Here is a 14,147-nt window from a genome sequence, read left to right as displayed (position 1 = left end):
AATTTCAAAAAGGATTTACATGTCACCTTGCCTATGGGCTTGTTCTTTAAAAAAACAGAAACTAGGAGGGCGGGGGGAGGAACTTTGATGCCTCGCACAGAGAGAAGTATTTCCTTTCTCAACAGAGTACCTGAGTGGCCAAGACTGAAAGTAAAGAGGTTTGATTAATAGAGAAAAGCATAATACAAATATTACTAGTAACACTGAGACAGGCAGCAAGTAAGAGAAGCACACAGGTCAGTTTGAGGCAGGAGAGGAGCGAGGACATCATAGCTCTAACTAGCAACCTGTCTGGACATCTACCTGCTAACACCTGATAGAGTTTTCATCTTTCTTGGAGTACCACCAAAAGACAGCTTGGCTAAGCATAAGGAGGGGACCAAAATCACTATTAGAAATCAACGCCCTCAAAATGACCAAAAGTTCCTCCTGTGAATGGATGGCGGGGAGAAGAAGAAAGAAGGGGAAAGCACCTAAATCCACATCTGCATCTTCTCTTTCATTTCCTAATCAATAAAAGATATAGCTAGCCAGAGCTCTTAAAAGCAAGTTAATGGAAACTCACCAAATGCAACAAAAACTCTTCATCCTCAGAATACTAGCTACATAAGGAAAAACTGAAAAGGAAAACTCTCCTGTGTTTTTTAAGACTACACTGATAGCTCTGAACACAAAGCAACAACAGCATAAATATTCACAGAGTGAAAAAGAACTGTAAGAAGACAGATGTTGAAGCTATGAATAAAAAAACTCAGTTTTTGTCTGTTCTTTCAGGACACAAGATACTCACTGAACTGCTTATCACCTCCTGACGAAAACTGCATCACTTTCTGTAAACAGGACAGGATGTCTAAATAAATTCAAGCACAAAGAAAAAAAAGTAAAAGATGTGAATATTCATACAGAAGAGTATGTTAGCAGTGCTAAGAGTTTTAACAGAAAGTACATCTGGGAGGAAGGGAGGTTTAGTTTTCAAAAAGGATTTGTTTCCTCGTGCTGTATGAAAACCCCTGCAGGACACAGAAACATTTCCATTATTCTTGAACAACTCCAGTATCATTCAGGATTTCACGTACCAGTGCAAATGTAAAGAATGGGCAAAAATCTGTAGCATGAAGACTGAAAACGCTGGATCTCAATTTAAAAAAAAACAACATAAATTCCATTAAGACTTTGGAAAAGACAGAAAAAAAACTAATTTGAGAGAGGTCAGCCTAGCAGACCATGAAAATGAAGATTTTTCTCTGATTTTAAAATCAATGAAAAGAAATTAAATCAGTAAGAATAAATTAGTGAACGAGCAAAAAGGTGAAGAAACTTAAGTTTCCGAGGTACGATCTAGTTGTTATAAAACCTGATTGTTATAAATTGCAGTTAGCAAAACAAAGATTTACAAACAACCAGGATACCATAAAAGCCTCACAATGATACAGACCATTACAGGTAAGTTACAGGAAGTATATAAACACACATATATACAAATTATTTAGATTATATATAAACACACAGATATTACCCTGTGCAGAAAGTATGTTACCAAGAGCAAAAAAATTATAACCAGTGAGTCAAGATAATTCATTGAGACAGTAAACTACAAAAGATTACAAGAAAAAAAAAAACCACAACCAAACCACCACACCAAAATACAGCATGAAACTTCAAAAAACAGTACTTCTGGTAAACACTGCCCAAAGACTAACTCCAGATCATCATCAAAATGATGACTGAAAAAATCACTTTGGTGGGGAAAAAAAATTCAATAACACAAAAGTAAGCAATGATTAGTATGAATGTATAACATTCTCTCTGAAATAATTACAGGAATCAGCAAACCAGGGAATGATGTTTATCAACTGATATAGATCAACTGATCTAGGTTTCTGTTGTGTATCCAAGAGAGTGTACAGCCCCACTTCCAAAAATAAAGGAAAAGAAAAGGAAAAAAAAAAAAAAAAAAAGAAAAGAAATCATAACTTCAAAGTGCCATGAATAAAAGCATTGTGAAAAGGACTGAAAACTGTCTGGAGGACTGAAGAAAAGGGCAATGAAAAAGCAATGCAACTGGTGAGTTAGATGACAGCCTCAGCAGGCGTCTGTGTTTAGGCATGGTATTGATATCTTTGTCTACGATGGAGAAGACAGTAAACTAAGTGCTGCTGGAAGACAGGAGTAGAAATGAAAATCAATGGGTCTGCAGAGCAGAACTACAACTCATATTTCCCCCCCACCCCAATCCAACCCAGCCGCCTGTGGGTTTTGCTACATTCACAAGCTCCTCAAGACTTTGACAGAGAAGGGAGATGGCAAGTCATTTAACAAACTGCAATGGACATTAACTGTACTGCAACGGACTTCACCCCTTGACACCTCAAAGCAAACATGAAGTAAAAAATATAGAGGGAAACAGATTCGTAAAAATTACCTTAGCAGTTGGGATCATAGATTTATGAGCTATGTGTTCTTCCACTGGAAAGCGTTTCTAAATAACAGAATAAAACAAAAGAAGGTGCAAACACTGAAAGGGCGTAGTCAATCCTCTCTGCAATACACCACGTCACTGCTGAAATCTCTACACAACTGGAGCTTTGTTCTGTTCTCCACACATATGAGCATCGAACTCCTGGAATTTCTTCTTCTACAGTAGTATTTTTCCCCCCTTTACTTAAGTGTAAAGTCAGGCCAATGGCACAAATTAATTTGTGCAGTCCCATCATCACAATATGAATTAAGCATTCCCTTACTGTGTTTTCCCTGAAATCACACCATGAACTCTTCTGGGGCAATATACAAACCAGCCTCTGATTCTCAAGAAGATGCAAGACAAAAATTGCTACTTATTTGGGGCATGTAACCCACACACAAAGATTAACTGTAACTGTGCTGAACACACTGTCCTGAAACTGTGTAATTATTGTTTATTTTTCACTTAGATAGGCCACTCTTTTTGCTTTAATGCCCACGAGCAGCAACTGTGTTTGGTTTGGGGACTGATGATTCGTTTCAAGTCTTCTCTGTTCTGGTGGCTGTAAAGTACCAGCTGCCAGACTGTATGAGAAAACTAATCCAGAAATCCTGACCAGTAGGTCAGGTTGAGTAGATTCTCCAGTCAAAACAGAAAAGCCTCTGTGGATCCGCACCTCGCAACTGGCAGGGGCACTGCAAGCTGCTGGAGCGATTTCACGTGAGCGGATGAGTCTGCATGCTGAATCACTCACGGCACGGTCTGTAAAAGCCTCTGCTGTTTCCTTCCTTTTCCCAGGATGGAGCTGAAGAAAATTCACACGGAGCTGAAGCAAGCAGGGTCAGTGTGTTTGGTGCACTCACCTCTGTTGGCACACTGAGCGTGTCTCGAGGTAAATCCCTGAAGCCACCTAAGTTCAGGCTGGCAGTGCACAGCTTCAGAGTTCAGCTCACACCCCAGGTAACTGTCCCGTTTAACGCAAGAGCAACCATCACTCTCTGACTGTGAAGTATTTATCTTTGTTAACCAATTTTTAAGTAACAAGGTGAAAGCCAAGGATCAGCTGCCTTTTACTCCAGAAAATTTAAAGAAATAGGATTAAAAGTATGTTCTGTGCATCTCCGTGGTGTTTTCTTTTTTAAAACAGAGATTGCATCTAGACTAAAACTACTAAAACCATTCAAGCATTTTGGGGTGTTGAAATCTACCACCTGTGCTATCAAACTCTTAGGGCATTCCCTGACAAAAACCCAGTCTGTGTAACTAGCATTCTTTCTGACCAGTTCCCAGGCACTGCCTGACAGATAGAATGGTCCAGGAACCATTCCTAAAAGGCAGCTCACACACAGACACTCTGTTTTGGACACAAAAACATTTGATTAGCCTCTGTGCTTGGAAACAATACAAATATATCGCTACTGAACTTCATGCATTAATTTCCACAGGAAGTCACCTTTAACTTGAAATTGCTTGCAACTGCTTTTTGGTCTCTTTAATTAATTATTAAATCCTGTTGTAAATTCTCCTGATACTGTTTGGGTTTGGGGGGTGAGGGGATTGGGGTTTTGTTTTCATTTTGCAACCCCATTTCTTTTTTGCTTCTGTTGCAGTTACATGAAAGACCAAAAAAAGCATGCACACAGACTGGCTCTATGAAAAAGGTTTTACACAGTGTTGTCAGAAATACCCAAAGTTATCTTTGCAACATGGGTCCTTTTACAGTAAGTTTACATATTACAACATCAGACAAAAAATGGCCAGGTGCAAATCTTGCAAAACTTTTTTAAAGCACAATTCTCTTCCAAAGAGAGTTGTTATAGGGAAAATATCATTGTGAGATAATATGTCTGCAAGCATGCCTTTAATCCAGATTGCCTACTTCTTCCTGGAGTTTAAGTAAACAAGGAAAAAATAACAAATGTTTTAAATGAAGATGTTGACTCATTTAACATTTTTTCAAAGGAAGCCTTTAAAGAGCAATCATTTTGCAGCCACTTAATACTTATGTTTCTTACTACAACTGTCTCGAATGGACAGATTTCCAATTATTGCAGGAATTACTTCTGTTTGCAAACCCTTCTGCTGAAAAAGAACGCATGGTGTGTAGCCCATACCATCTCATTCCTGGCTGTGAGCGATCTTGAGAAATTTTATACATATACTTACCCTTATACAGATTGGTATGATACATTTTATCTCAAGTTTCAAGTATTACTTTCAGTCATGGGAAGCTCTTCCATGAAAGATAACAGTACTAGAGTATCCATGTTCATTTGTCATCCCTGGGTCCTCCTTAGCTGGGTTTCTCAGTAACTCCCATGAACCGCAACCATGAATAGGACAATTACTATTTACACTTGGCCTACTACTGGCATAATTAACCATGAGCTGCAAAACAGCATCTATCTTAACAGCACACTGAGATGCCTAGATGTGGTTATCAACACAAAAACAACATGTTAAACCCTGAAAAGCGGAGAACAGCAACACTTTTATGAACTGAATGCCAGTAGCTGGAAAGGATACAATCAATTTACAGTGGAGGAGTAAAGGAAGAAAAGAATGCTTGGGGCTTTTTTATTTATTTATTTAAGTTTTATGCCAGAAAGAAAAAAAAATAATAAATTAATTACTGCTGAATTATTATAATTGTGGTTTTACTATCAGATGAATTAAAAAAGAGCGAGAACAAGCTAATCTGATAGGAACAAAAAGGTGATTTGCAACGTCTAGAAAGGGTCTCTGAGAAGGCAAGGCTAAGGAGAAAAATAAGGCTTTACTTAGGCAAAGACAGAACAAAGGAACAGATAATCAGCCTCTGCTGAAGGAAGAAGTATGAGGAGATATTTTCCATATCCAGCAGGGAAATACACAATAGAAGTCGTCTGGTGGCTGCTTGACTTTAACAGGGAAAGGAGAGAAAGATTATCTGGACGATATGAACCTTGCCAGCAGGCTGATATTACCCACACCAGGGAGTGAAGGGGGAGTACAAAAAGAGAGAGGGAGTAACAGGAAGATAAAGAGAGCTGTTTTCAGTATGTTTGATTTAATAAGCAAAAATACCCAGAAGGACAGAGACCTCTGCTGCAGAAAACCAGCACTATATCACAGAAAGAATTACTCTGGTCCTCCCAACCCACCTGGGGTTTTGATGGGTTTTTTTGAGGCAGAAGAGGAATCAGCTTCCATTCCTCCTGTTCTTTAACCTAAGTGTTCAAACCTTGAGTTTTTAATATACCGTCTGTTCCAGGGGACCAGCAACAACCATGCAAGTCAAATCCAGACTCCCTATTTCACCTTCCCATAGAAAAGGCACTAAGCTCTTCTGTTACAGGTAATTTCAGGATCATTGATATACATTATTAAATCATTCTGGACCTATACAGAAAATTCAATCTAGGCAAATATGATGAAAAAGTGAAAATACAGTACTTCCTCAACAAAGATTCATTTTGACTCTAATCTTAGGCCAATCAATTCTGTCAAATGATCCCTTCCCAGCTGCCTCTTATATTTGATCTGTATCAGTGCACTGAAGATACCTAGACAGATGACAGCAAGAAGACAAAGCCTCATAAGGTGCCAAAAGCCCTTTCAAGAAGAGTACATGAAGTTCCTGCAAGCAGAAAGCACCCTGTACCTCACAGGGGCCACTCTTCACCTCACAGGATCAAACTGATCATTTGCAATTTGGAGATCTAAACTATGCTGCATTGTATTATTGAATTTCCCGTTGTCTTTTTATCAAACAGCTCCACCTCTACTGTTCAGCCAGTGTCCAAACATGTATGACAATAAAGAATGTGAATACATTTATTCACAGCTGTAAGAAAAATCAAAGATGGGTAAAAGTGAAAATATAATTTAAATCAGTAACTATACTTGTAGCTTGCCACTGTTAACTAGCAAACTTTGTCTAAGGATACTTGCATTTTTTGTATTTCTTTCCTCCACACTGCAGCACCAGGCCTCACAAATACATTAAAATACTGACCATCTACACTGTTTGATTTTACTGAAATACAGGTTGACCTTCAACGCTGCATTGGGCAAGTCCTTAAGCACACATCTAAGTTCCACCACCACAGTTTACTAGCAATCAAAACATGAATAACAACACCAATAGCAATACACAGAAAATACACAGCTAAACTAAAAGGGAAGATCATAATCTTTAAGATCAGGAATTTTCAGAGTTTGTTCACTATCAGACATGGACTGCGGAAAAAAACTAATTCAACATCATTAATAGCCTTTATCCAACACAAAAGCAGCTCAGCTGCAGTTTAGTATATGTCTTGTGCAAACCAGCTTTGTAAGTATTTCAATTTTAGAAAAACAAGAAAGAACAACAGAGTTTATGAATTGGTAGCATCACGTAAGTATTACACATATCTATGTGCCTTTCACCTAGCAGAGATACAGAAACCAATGTGAAGCAAACGCTGAACTTCACAAACACTCAGCAAAACCCATCAAGACAATTAATTTCTTAATTTGTAATGAGAACTCCCAACACCTTAGTAACTTTACAGTAGCACCTTCTAATCCTTGTTACCTTTTCAGCCCTGGAAGGAGCTAAGGGCACATCCATAAGCACTATTAGAAAGAAAACACATGACTGCAAACTTAACCAAAGACACAAAATGACAACAAAGGTACCTTTAACCCACAGGCTTGGCTTAATTTGAGAGGCTTCCCATTCGCAACCCTCATCAAGAGTACCGGTTGTAACTGTACTATTAAAGTCTCAAGCATGAAGTTAGGAATACAAGCCCTAGTGTGCAGTTTCTAAAATGTGTCAACATAACACAGCACAGAACCCATCCTAGCTTGCATCCCCTTCCTTTTCTTGTCTGACTACCTGGATCCATTCATTACAGCATCATCCCAGCAGCACAAGGCGCTTGCTGGTTACAGTTCTGACATCGCTTAGAGGATAAATATAAATTCACTAAATCTCCTGCCTGCTGTCTACATAATCCCTTAACCTTTCCCTTTCCACAACTATGGCTCTCTGCCACCTTCTCATCTCTAGCCTCTCTGCTCTTTTCATTCTCAAGCTGCCTTCCCTTCCCACTTATTTTTCCAAATCACTGACATTCAGCGTATCTTCACAGTGAGATACGTGGTCACTACTCTTACCTCCAGCCTGCCTTGGCATGTTGTTTTGGTTTTTACACTTTATGAGAGATAGGAATTATAAAGAGAGTTCTTTGGTTAGCAGATTTCTATTAAATTTAGCATCTGCTTGCAAGTCGCAGACAAAGCAGAAAATATTAAGGAAGAAGGTGGGTTTCCACTCATCAATGTGCTACAAAAAGAACTAGACAGGACAGTGTGTGTCACATTTGGGGGGGAGGGGTGGGGTGGTGGGCAGTCAAGCTAGGAAATTATTAGCTAAACTGCAGGCAGCAATATTCAAACTGTACAGAAGCCACTCCTAAATTAAGATTAAAAAGACACAAGGCCATCTTACCCTATTGGACCAGCAGCAGCAGAACCAACTGAGCCTTCTCAGACTTTGTCATCCTCATTCTTACTTACGCGAAAAAGGTAAAATATCTAAGAACAGAACATGAGTAAACTAAAACTTTGCCCTGCTTCCTTTCTTCCTGATTTCTAAACCAGGTTTTAAAAATTATGTGTTCTCCTTTCTCAAAAGCTGGACACACAGAAATTCAAGCTTGTGCTTTAAACGACAATCAAATAATCATTTAGACACATTAAAAAAATCAGTACTGTAGCCAGGTGATATTTTTGGGGGCATCCAGACAGATTTTTGTTTGGAAAGCTCATACAAAGCAAAACCTGTGTCATTACAAAGGCCCCATTACTACACAGTTTTACACATAGGCTGAGGCACAAGGAGATCCAGTCATACAGTACTTCCACATTTAAACAAGCAGGCAGCAAAGTCCACTACCACTTTCAATAATAAGCTCCAGCTGGGAGAAAAGCCTTATTCATGTCAACCTTAACTCCAGTTTTGCACAGCTGGATCTGAGCAGCTGAAGGAGTAAAATAAAACTTCTATTCATTTAAAAATTAAGTAATGTACTAAAAGTGGCATTTTTCTAGAGTGAGCTTGTAATTTTATATTAACCTCATATAGATAAATAAATCCAGAGCTATAATAGTAGCTAATAGACATTCATATTTTGAAAAAATTAAAAGCAGTAGTAGCAGTAGTCACTTCAATTAAATGAGGTATACTGGGCCCTTGCCTTATTTAAAACATGCCAGTGGCACCACTGAACCCAAGGTACACTTACATATTTAATAACAAACAGTTTACCATAACAGGACCTTGAAAGTTAACTTTACTCACAACTTAAGCACAAGTAATCTTACAGAATAAGACAGGTCAAAAATTTTTTTTTTCCTTCCTATTTAAGAAGTTGTGCTGGTTTTGGCTGGGATAGAGATAATTTTCTTCATAGTGACTAGTATGGGGCTATGTTTCGGATTTGAAAACAGTGTTGATAAACCAGGGATGTTTTCATCATCAGTAAGCAGGGCTTACCCAGAGCCAGGGTCTTTTCTGCTCCTCTTCCCACCCCACCAAGCAGGCTGGGGGGGGGCACTAGCAGTTGGGAGGGGACACAGCTAGGACAGCTGGCCCCAGCTGAGCAAAGGGAATGGTATGGAATATCATATGACACGTGCTCATATGTGTCTCCTGGGGGGAAAGAAAGCTGGGGAAAGAAAAAGGAAGGGGGAGGACGTTTGGAGTGACGGTGTATGCCTTCCCAAGTAACTTACATGTGATGGAGCCCAGCTTTCCTGGGTACGGCTGAGCACCTCCCTGCCCATGGGAAGTGGTGAATGAATTCCTTGTTTTGCTTTGCTTGCATATGCGGCTTTTGCTTCACCTACTAAACTGTCTTTATCTCAACCCATGAGTTTTCTCACTTTCACTCTTTGAATTCTCTCCCCATCCCACCGAGGGGAGGGAGGGAGGGAGGGATCGGCTGCCTGGGGCTTCCTGACAAAGTGGGGTTAAATCACAAGCAATGTTTAGGCTATTGTTACTAAAAGGTTAATTAGATGCGTGAAGTTACTGCATGAAGCCTGCAAAAATGGGAGTAAAGTGATCCTTATGTCAATGACTCAGAAAGTATCACACTAGCACCCTCAGAAAGGAGGTCTTCCTGCTGCTCCAGACACATTTCCGATAGTTCCAACTGCCCTCTTTCAAGCCTTGGTTCTGTGCTTTATCAGGCAGGCTGCACAAACAGGGCATCTCTCTCTCTTGCACATGGGAACAGACCGTGGCCACTGGCCCTTCAGGCTGTTTTTCATAACCTCTCTGTTTTAGCTGTGCCACTACAACTCACTCTACTGCTGCTGTAAGAGTGCCCGACATACAGGTCCCAGAGAGGCTTCACAAACAAAAATCATGGGAAACTAAATGTCACCACAAGTTAAGTACCCCTTGGGCCTCAGCCCCTTCCTATGTCTGTCACCACTTAGCTAATTTAGAGTCACAAAGTCTCTCAGATGAAGAGGACGACACACTGAATCCCGACCTTTGAGCTGCAAACCTAGCCTTGAGCAACTTGGTGACCTACATGGCAGCTGCACAGCTCAATAACTAGTTGGCTGGAGTCTGTAACGCATGATTCATCTCTGATTCTCCCTACACCACCCCATATGCTGTTACTAGCTTGCTTGCTATAAAATGGAATTTCCAAAAGCAGGCTCTGTTAGCCTGTTGGTTTGCTGAAACATGGTTTTGAAAGAACTTTAATAATAAAAAGAAAAACGTATTTTATTTTCCTACCTAACACTATGAAATTTACACAGAGAGGAAAAAACTACACATACTTATGCAACACCTGAATACATCTGCACCTGCTTACTTTTCTAACACCAGCTCCCAATGTTTTAGCTGAGCAACACACGACTTTGGTTGCACATTTTGTAGGGCCAAAGATCTACACTACCTGCAAAGATTTTAGTTAGCAGACATCTCTGCACTCTAGTGGTACCGCAGCCCTCTGATACTAGCCCACATGTGCAAGCCAACTGCTGGAAAGATATACTTGAAAAAGTAGGGTTTGGCAAAACCTAGTGTGCTAAAATTCAGCAGATCCTCAGCTACATACATCACCATCCAGACTAGCTGCGTATCTCCCCTCCTTTCCCCCTGAAAATACACAGCTAGAATTTCTGTTGTCACCATTCCTTACTGCATCCTGTGTCCTTAAGAGACTCTGTTGGCATTTCTCAGTGTTGTAGAATTAGGCCTTCTTATCCTCTTAATGACCAAAACACAGCTGTCCAATATGCTCCAGCTGGTGCAGCCCTGGCATCTCTGCTGTCAACCCAGCAGCACATCATCTGGGCTGTCTTGACCCGCTGAATATGCATCGATATGCATATACACAACTAACTCCCAACTTTTATTTTTTTCCATTAAGAAATGAAATGGTAGCACTCTGAAAACTCCTAGCAAGTCTTGTCCACATTATGAAGTTCAAATACAGATCTGATCAAGACACTAAAGGAAAGAAGTTGAGTGGTTTGGGGTTTATTAGTCTAGTGTCTTAATAGCTACACACACACAAGAGGATAAATAAATTCTACAGCTAAATTATATCTCCTCTGTATATACAGTGCTAGATAAGGGGTAGCTGTCTATAGAGAGGACGAAGCAGCTAGAAGCATGAGGCACAGGAAAGAGGGAAAGGTAACTCAGAACAATAACATGTTACCATTAATTGCATGTTTCTGCTGAAGTGACCAAGAGTGAAGTAGTTCCTCATACTAAGATCTGCATTTACATTTTTAGAATTTCAGTACCCAAAAATCCTAGGGGGAAAAAAAAAAACAAACACAGGAGCCATTCCCACCTTTTAGATATTTTTGGTCAGTGTGCAGACTCAGGAAAACAAGTTCTAGATGAGTTTATAATAGAATTCAATTTTCAGGATTACCCTTAGAACTGTAACAGTTAAAACACTGTGAACTTTGGCGTAAAACACTTTTCCCCTGCATGCATTAAATGCGCAATGAGCCACAAGGATGCAATATGATTCAACTGGTTCTGAGCTAATTACCTCACCCTGTACAACGCAACACCTAAAGTAACGACTTTTTTTTCTACCCTTTGGGCATCAAAGGACATACTCTTAACAAGTGTAAATCTGTTGAGTACTACAAACCTACAGAGTTGTAATGACACCACCTTAGATTTTGACTTTGAATTCATCGTTGTTTAAAGAGACTCATTTTTAAAGATGCCACATTAAAAGCTTTCATTAAGCTCTGATAAAAGATTCTGAAGGCCATTCTGCTTCTTACCCATTAAAGCCATGACCTCATAACCACGCTACTCATTAACAAGAGCACTACAATGGTACAGGTACAAGATGTTTCAGCAATTTCCTGTTACTTCCAGGCTACATGCTGTTTGAGTGTTAAGTAGTACACGAGTATGAACTGGGAGAGGAGTGCTGGAGCGCAGCCCTGCAGGGAGGGATCTGGGGGTGCTGGCTGACACAGGCTCAGTGTGGGTCAGCAGCGTGCCCTGGCCGGCAGGAGGGCAAACCGCGTCCGGGGGGGCATCAAACACAGCATGACCAGCCGGTCAGAAGCGGGGATTGTCCCGCTGTACTTGGCCTTGGTGCGGCCTCACCTCGAGCACAGTGTGCAGTTCTGGGCCCCACAGTTTCAGAAGGGTGTTAAGGTCCTGGAACGTGTCCAGAGGAGGGCAACGGAGCCGGTGGGAGGGCTGGAAGACATGTCCTGTGAGGAGCGGCGGGGGACTCTGGGTTTGTCTGGCTTGGAGAGAAGGAGGCTGAGGGGTGACCTCATTGCTCCCCACAGCTTCCTGAGGAGGGGACGTGGAGAGGGAGGTGCTGAGCTCTTCTCCCCGGGATCCAGTGACAGGACGTGTGGGAACGGTTCAAAGCTGTGCCAGGGGAGGTTCTGACTTGACAGTAGGAAACATTTCTTTACTGAGGGGGTGGTCAAACACTGGAACAGGCTGCCGAGAGTAGTTGATGCCCCATGCTGGTCAGTACCTTAAAAAAAGGCATTTGGACAATGGCCTCCATAATATTCTTTCGCTTTTGGTCAGCCCTGATGTGGTTAGGCGGTCAGACTAGATGATCATCACAGGTCCCTTCCGACTGGAACTATTCTATTCTGTTCTACTATTAAATGGCTCCGTTGCAACTAATGAAAACCAGAATTTGGTGCAAGCAAAAATGTAGCTTGCATCTCATGGCACTTGATTTTTTCAGCCATAGTTGGCCTTCATACAAGACCACCAACCTGATTTCAAGCTGTGGGTATTTCCTACTACCAGCAAGACAGAAAGATCAACTGGACATGACAAACAACATCCCAAAAGACCACACACATCTTCCAATCTGGATGCCAAGTTAATCTCAGTAATGACTGCAATGGAAATTTCAGAGTAACTTAGTTTCTAACGCTTGCAGTTTAAGAATCTGTAAGACGTCCATAACACACCAGAGCACAGGTCTCGTTAGGACACCTACAACACCCCTCTGCTTTCACACGCTACAAGCACTGCTGCTCCAACAGAAATGCACAGCCTCCTTACTCTTCACCCATTACCCTTATTACCTGGAGGAATAAAAAGGGACCAAGTAATCAGGGAGAAGGGCTGCTGCAAAGTTGCCTTCTTTCCAACTGCACAAGTACCAGCACTCATGGAAAACCCTTCCGCAAGTTATCCTTTGCCGTAAATGCAGGGGCAGCGGGAGCAGGACCCTGAGCTCTGCCCGCTACCCCGGTGCCAGCGCTGCCCGCCACCGCACGCCGCGGGCCTGGCTGCCCAGGCGGGGGTCCCCCGCCGGCCCGGCTGCAAGCAGTGCCCACCGGGGCGCTCCGACAGCGCGCCGCGGGACGGGCAAGGCGCCGCCGGGTCCCCTCCCCGCCCGGGGCGCCGCAGCCCGGCGGGCTCCTGCTGCCCGCGGGGACGCCGTGCCTGGGGTACCGGAGCGCGGCGGACCCCAGCGGCGGCCGGGCGGGCTCCGCGCCGCGCCGTGCAACGCCGTGGCGTAGCGGCGGGAGGCGGCGGCGAAGACCCGGCTGCCCGCGCCGGAGCTGCTCCGCGGAGCTCCGCGCAGGGGGAACGGGGCGTGCGGGCAGCTCCTGCCGCGGCCGCGCCGAGCCGCCGCTCGGGCCCTAAGACGGGCTCCGCGCCGGGGAGCCGCCGCCCGCGCCCCGGCCCGGCTCTGCGCCCCCGGGCCGGGGTGCCGCCGCCCGCCGAGCCGAGCCGCGCCGCCGCCGCCCCTCTCCCCGCCGGCACCTGGATGTGGCAGGAGATCTCGGAGTCGTCCAGCAGCCGCACGGTGCATTTCATCTCCGCGCTCAGCGACCTGATGCTGGAGCTCCGGAACCGGATCATGCCTGCAGCCCGCCCGCCGCCGCCCCGCAGGCAGCCGCAGGGGGCCAGCCTGCAGCGGCGCCCGGCCGAGCACGGCACGGCGCGGCACGGCGGCGGCGCCGCCCCTCAGCCCCGCGGCGCCCCGCCGCCGCCCGCCATCCGCCCGCCCGCCGCGGCTGGGGCCGCCGCTGCGTCAAACTGAGCTCCGCTCGCCGGCTTCAGCATCCTCCTGCGCCCGCCCCCGGCACGGCACGGCACGGCACGGCGCGGCGCGGTGCGGCACGGCACGGCACGGCCCGCGGGGGCACCGCTGTG

At 43.7% G+C, this 14,147-nt stretch overlaps 1 protein-coding gene across 1 annotated transcript in view; it reads right to left on the bottom strand.

Moving 5' to 3' along the window:
- The window catches only part of FRMD3 (FERM domain containing 3), a 130,963-nt gene extending 116,816 nt beyond the window's left edge, over positions 1-14,147 (bottom strand). The window contains exon 1 of the mRNA XM_037374257.1: positions 13,755-14,147. Coding sequence (XP_037230154.1) covers positions 13,755-13,853 — 99 coding nt within the window. The 5' untranslated portion in view covers positions 13,854-14,147. The remainder of the gene's footprint in view (positions 1-13,754) is intronic.

This window comes from Falco rusticolus, chromosome Z (assembly GCF_015220075.1).
Source record: "Falco rusticolus isolate bFalRus1 chromosome Z, bFalRus1.pri, whole genome shotgun sequence".
NCBI lineage: Eukaryota > Metazoa > Chordata > Aves > Falconiformes > Falconidae > Falco > Falco rusticolus.
This window is presented reverse-complemented; position numbering and strand designations above follow the sequence as displayed.